This window comes from Trypanosoma cruzi, genomic scaffold (genome assembly GCF_000209065.1).
Source record: "Trypanosoma cruzi strain CL Brener 1047053517169 genomic scaffold, whole genome shotgun sequence".
Taxonomy (NCBI): Eukaryota; Euglenozoa; class Kinetoplastea; order Trypanosomatida; family Trypanosomatidae; genus Trypanosoma; species Trypanosoma cruzi.
The window spans coordinates 24776-30504 of record NW_001849441.1 but is presented as its reverse complement, the minus strand read 5'-3'; the positions used below and the strand labels follow the sequence as shown (position 1 = coordinate 30504).

The window sequence follows — 5729 nt, the reverse complement described above, 5'->3', positions numbered from 1 at the left end:
TGTCGAGCAGCTGTTGCGTCTACCACCATTAGATAGGGAGGAAAATGAGCCGTTTGCGAGGGTTCTTCTTCGGCGCATGTGCCGTCACGGGTGTGACACAAACTTGTTTTTGCGCAGCCTTCTTCTTTCATTGACTCCCGGTCTGCGTTCCAGAGTGAATTATCTCTGGAAACCTGTGACGTCACGTACGGTGGACGTGAAAGAGACATTGGACGGTCCTGCTCGCATAGGAGACGTCGTGACAGGTCATCCAAATCGTCTCAATTACATTAGGAAATACTCGAGACGATTTGTTGCGATTCTGAGCGAGAGGCGGGCAGCCGCAAAGAAAAGCCCTTCTGGGACCGACGCAAAAACGGCAGAGCGCGACGCTTCTGCCTTTTTTCTTCCCTTGTCTTCTTCTTCTTCAGCAGATTCCAAACTTTCGTTGTGGGATATGCTCCAGATACTCTTGCGATCCCCGCATCGTCTCCTGCTGGAGGAGCGGCCGTTTCCCTGCTTCTTTGATGATTATGACCGGGCACTCATCATTGGTGATATCGAATTGCCACCCATTGGTCCCCCACCGCAGTTTTTGGTGCCACTTTTTCCCGAACTTGTGGATGATGGGGGTGATGGGGGCCTCGGCTCGCTTGCAGGGCTTGAAAGGGCGCTATTACAGGAGCCACACAAACTTGTGTACAGCATGCTGGGTCCACTAAATGCGGAGAGGATTCAGAACGCCGGACGACTCTGCGTTGTCACGACATGTGTGTTGGTTTTTGTTCGTGCCGCTCGCTTGGGTGGGGGGGATGCTGTCCACGAAATACTGAGAAGGCTCAAGTCACTGGCGATGGTAAGTTATGCGAAATGGAAGAAGCAAAGAAACGCGCCCAATCACTGCAACAAAAGGTGGATTCGTCGTGCGAAGCAAGTTGGGAGCTGTGTAAGTCGCCTTCCCAGAGAGGGTTCTTGCTACTGCACGGCAAACGATGGATCGGCGCGTTGTTCGGCCTTTTTGTTTCATGGCCACTGCGCCCCTATGAGCGCGAGTGAGCAGTATTACTATCGCTACGGCGGTTGTTTTTTCCGTAACATGTTCCGTCTCATGTGTGTGTGGATTGGTCACTACGGTGCCTGCCAGCGATATGTAGAGACAATTTACTACTGCACGGAGGTTCCATTCGCGGAGACAAAATGTGTTGTTTTATACTTAATGCGTGTACTCCCTGACTACTTTTTGGGATGAGCGGCGCGTGGGCGACAAGCCGCTGGTGGTGGCGATGAATGACGAATGTGAAGATGCGTGCGAGGGAGGGGGGGGGGGGGGGTCAACACACACACGTGCAAAGGAGAAGAAGGAGGAAAAAAAAAAGAACAACAAAAACAAAAAATGGGTAAATGAGAATGGGGATGACGGGGCCAAAAAAAACAACAACAAAAACAAAAACAAAAGGGAAAGATGACAACACCACGGCAGCAACGAGGAGGAGAAGAAGAAGAAAAAAAAAGACGGTGGCTGGGAAGGGAGAGCGAGAAAAAAACAAATAAAAGACACGGGCGATGGGAAGGGGGGCACTCCGCCCTGTAAATGGCAGGAGAAACAAGCGAGGAATTGGGGATCGGGACTGAGGGCACCAAACAAAAACAACAATAACCACTAGTGAATTTCTCCAGACCGTAAAACTAGAGGCCATTTTTTTTTTTTTTTTTTTATTATTGTTTCTTTTGCGGGCCCTTCGTCATTCCCATTATCATTCAGTGATATAACTTCCCTACTCTTCCTGCACACACGTGCCAAATATACATATATATATATACTTCTCTCTGTGTTGTGCGGTGCATATCTCTGGAGGAGGAATTTGGGAGGGAGGGAGGGAGGCTTTGGCGCCTAGTATTGTTTGTTTTTTCTCCATGCCACCATGAACGGAAAAAACCAACAACCAAAAGTGAACACGAACAACAATAAGAACAAAAACAATAATAATAAGAAACATCGATAAGAAGTGTGTTTCATACCCATTTGTTTTCATACAGGGGTGCGACATTTGCCACCATTTTAAAAGGGAACAAAGTCAATCTTGATTACAATTCACTATGACGCGCCGAGTCGCAATCGGTACGGATCATCCGGCATTCGCCATTCATGAGAATCTGATTCTGTACGTGAAGGAGGCTGGCGACGAGTTTGTGCCTGTGTACTGTGGACCGAAAACGGCGGAGAGTGTCGATTACCCGGACTTTGCCAGTCGTGTGGCGGAAATGGTGGCAAGGAAGGAGGTGGAATTTGGCGTGCTGGCATGCGGTAGTGGGATCGGCATGTCCATCGCAGCCAACAAAGTTCCCGGGGTGCGGGCTGCCCTCTGCCATGACCACTACACCGCAGCGATGTCGCGGATCCACAACGATGCGAACATTGTTTGCGTGGGAGAGCGGACGACTGGTGTGGAGGTCATTCGGGAAATCATCATTACGTTCTTGCAGACGCCGTTTAGCGGCGAGGAGCGCCATGTACGACGTATTGAGAAGATACGAGCCATTGAAGCCTCCCACGCCGGGAAAAAAGGGGTACAATGAGCGAGCGAGAAATGATGTACAGGAATGCATGCAATTTTTTGTATTTATCTGTATGTGTGTGTGTGTGTTTGTGGGAAGCAACGCATTTCACTTCTGCCCCATTTCTCCACCACCGCCAACAATACAGGCAAAAGAATAAAAAAAAAAGGGAAACCGGTAAGAACGAGAGGATCAGGGCGAGCGCTTGTAATTAACGGAGGGGGAACGGACATATTTTCTGTAGAGGAGGCGCGTGTCTGCGTAGGCCAAAGACAAATGGGCTTTATATAAATATCTGATTGTGCACACCGGTGGCCACGAGGAGGGAAAAAGGCGGCAAATATATTTTTTTTTTATTTTTATTTTTGCAAAGAAGAAGAGTAAGGAATGCGTGGGTGAATGGTAACAGAAACGGGAAATATATATATATATATATATATTGGACCCAGATTCGCCAATTCCCAGTCTAACCGGTAACAACACTGTCCATTGACGCCGCCGACCTTCTATTCACTGCAGCTCTTGTGGGGAGGAGTAAAACCTTGTTTATTCCACCAAACAACAACAAAAGGAGCAGCTATAAAGGGGGTGCATGTGTCTTTTTTTTTTTTTTTTTTTTTTTGCGGATTCTACATCAAAGGCGACGAATCTCTTCTTCCATCTTTTGACGACCAGAACCCCCACATGCTTCGACAACATGTTGGCTGCCACTGGCGGCAGGTGGCTCCGTTGTGGCACTGCAATTCGGCATTGAAGGTGCGGCGACTAACGCAGTGTGTGCCGCTCAAGAACGCTCGGGCCGTGACAATGTCTTCAGGCAGCAGGGCCGACGCCCTGGAATCGTCTATCGCACGCATGCGCAACATTGGGGTTGTGGCACACATCGACGCCGGCAAGACGACCACAACAGAACGCATGCTTTTCTACGCAGGTGCCTTAAAGCGCATCGGTGATGTGGATAGCGGGACGACCACGACGGATTTTATGAAGGAGGAGATGGAGCGCGGCATCACAATTCAGTCCGCCGCCGTCTCGTTTTCGTGGCGGAATCACAGCATTCACCTCATTGATACTCCTGGACATGTGGACTTTATTGTGGAGGTTGAGCGTGCAATGCGGGTGGTGGATGGTGTCGTTGCCTTATTTGACGCCTCCGCCGGTGTGCAGGCGCAGAGCTACACAGTTTTGCGTCAAAGTAGAAAATTTGGCATCCCTGTGATTGGCTTCTTGAATAAAATGGACAAGTACAACGCCGACTTTAAAAAGTCTGTGGGATCTATCCGGGAGAAACTGGAGGTGGAGCCACTTCTGCTACAAATTCCACTTCAATCAGAGGACGGCGCCTTTGAGGGCGTGATAGATGTCGTTGAGATGACGACATGTCGTTTTGGAGGCACCCATGGCTTGGATGTGGAGGTTAAGGATTTACGTTTGCTTGACTCTGAGCCGGTGCACATTGTGCAGGTTGCTTTGATTGCCCGTCACGAGCTCATCTCGACGTTGACTAAGCTCGACGATCCACTGTCAGACGCCGTTATCGCCTTATTGGACCAAACTGACGGGGATGAGAAGAGGGCAGAGGACCTAATTCCAAGTGACCTGCTACGTGCAGCGATACGCCGTCAAACACTGCGTCAAGGTGTTCCGAGGCCTGCTGTGCCGCTCCTTTGTGGTGCATCCCGACGTGATCAGGGCGTGCAACCGTTGCTGGATGCCATCACGTACTACCTGCCGTCTCCGCGGGATCGACCTCTCACTGGCTACGCGCGTGACGGAAAAATAGTGCCTCTCCCACCCGCAACGAGTGCACCGTCCGTCCCTGTGCTGGCGCTAGCGTTTAAGGTGACGCACGCCACAAGTCCCAAAGGAAGACGCCAACCATTGGTGTTCTTCCGCGTTTACAGCGGCAAAATAACACCCAATATGACGCTTGTGAACAATAACTGTAATCGACATGAGAATCTTGAAAAATTGTATGTGATACATGCAAATCGTCAGCTGGAGGTTCCACACCTTGTTGCGGGAGAGATTGGTGCGGCTTTCATGCAATCTACCAAGACAGGTGCCACACTTTTTCGAGCTCCCCAGCAGTTTCAGCTGGATGCAGATCACACCAACAATGAGATATTCACACTGGAGGGCATTCAACCCCCACCGCCTGTTATTTCATTTTCTGTTGAGGCAGCCACAAAGCAGCAAATTCCCCTCTTGGAGGCTGCTCTTCAGGAGCTGAGTTTTGAAGACCCTAGCTTGTGTGTGCATAAGAATGATTTTGGTCAAATGGTCTTGAGTGGCATGGGAGAATTACATCTTGAAATTGTCATGTCCCGCTTGGAGCACGATTATAAACTAAAGTGTCGACTACTACGTGCCATCGTAGAATATCGTGAGGTAGTCCTTGAGACAGTGGAGCTACTGCATGGGATTGGGATGTACAATGAGCTCCCATACGTTGAGTGTTCGCTGCGACTCCAGTCACTACTTGAGGAAGATGGCTTCTGCGATCCAGGTCAATGTTGTTCCTTTGTTATTGACGAGACGTTGACGGAGAAATATCTTGCTGGAGCCGCTGGTTCCCGTAATGATCGACGTCGCCGCATGGAGGATCACCACCGTAATTTGAAGGAGGAACTACGAATCATCACCGATGTTTTTTCTCGCGCAGTCACCGATTGTTCTCACATGGGTCCCCTTGCCGGTTTGCCTCTCCACGGCGTGCGGGTCGCTTTGCTGGAATTCAAAAAGCTTGGTGGCACGCAGCTGTCGGAGGGCCCTCTACAGCAGGCCGCTCGTTCCCTTGTATTGGAGCTGTTTCGCTCTGTTTCCAAGGCCAATCTTGCCACGATGGAGCCAATGATGGAGGTGGAGGTGCACCTCTCGGAGGCAGCCTACATTGGTGGTGTTGTGAGCTCTCTGAGCGAGCGGAAGGCCATTGCGGTGGACATTCAAGATGATGGGAGGTCGGTGAAAGCAATCGTCCCGATGCGAAACATAGTTCGCTACACAATGGAACTTCGGAAGGCGGTGAAGGGGCATGCCAGTCTGTACGCACGCTTGCACCACTACCGTGTGATTGAAGAAAAGGCTGTCCTCTCGCGAATCATGAAGAATTTGGGCATTTACGAAGGTCATTGATTGGCGGTGAATGCTGGTGTGCAATAAAAGACGACCCTGCCGGTGCGGCGTCAGCAGTG

The 5729-nt window shown here is 50.3% G+C and overlaps 3 protein-coding genes across 3 annotated transcripts, besides 8 other annotated features; all 3 read left to right on the top strand.

The window, feature by feature from the left end:
• Tc00.1047053509199.40 (hypothetical protein, conserved) lies at window positions 1-1228 on the top strand (the record flags this gene model as incomplete). The annotated part of the gene is made up of 1 exon (XM_799252.1): window positions 1-1228. A coding segment is annotated over one exon (1228 nt), but the record flags the coding sequence as incomplete, so codon positions are not given.
• Window positions 1-5729: a sequence feature (heterozygous, Esmeraldo-like haplotype).
• Window positions 1329-1372: a sequence feature (CT-rich).
• Window positions 1407-1434: a microsatellite.
• Window positions 1676-1709: a microsatellite.
• Window positions 1912-1973: a sequence feature (T-rich).
• On the top strand, window positions 2077-2556 carry Tc00.1047053509199.24 (ribose 5-phosphate isomerase, putative; the record flags this gene model as incomplete). The annotated part of the gene is made up of 1 exon (XM_799253.1): window positions 2077-2556. One exon carries the CDS (start codon window positions 2077-2079, stop codon window positions 2554-2556), a length of 480 nt encoding a protein of 159 aa, XP_804346.1.
• Window positions 2874-2902: a sequence feature (AT_rich).
• Window positions 2954-2975: a microsatellite.
• Window positions 3135-3157: a microsatellite.
• Tc00.1047053509199.10 (elongation factor G2-like protein, putative) lies at window positions 3220-5670 on the top strand (the record flags this gene model as incomplete). The annotated part of the gene is made up of 1 exon (XM_799251.1): window positions 3220-5670. One exon carries the CDS (start codon window positions 3220-3222, stop codon window positions 5668-5670), a length of 2451 nt encoding a protein of 816 aa, XP_804344.1.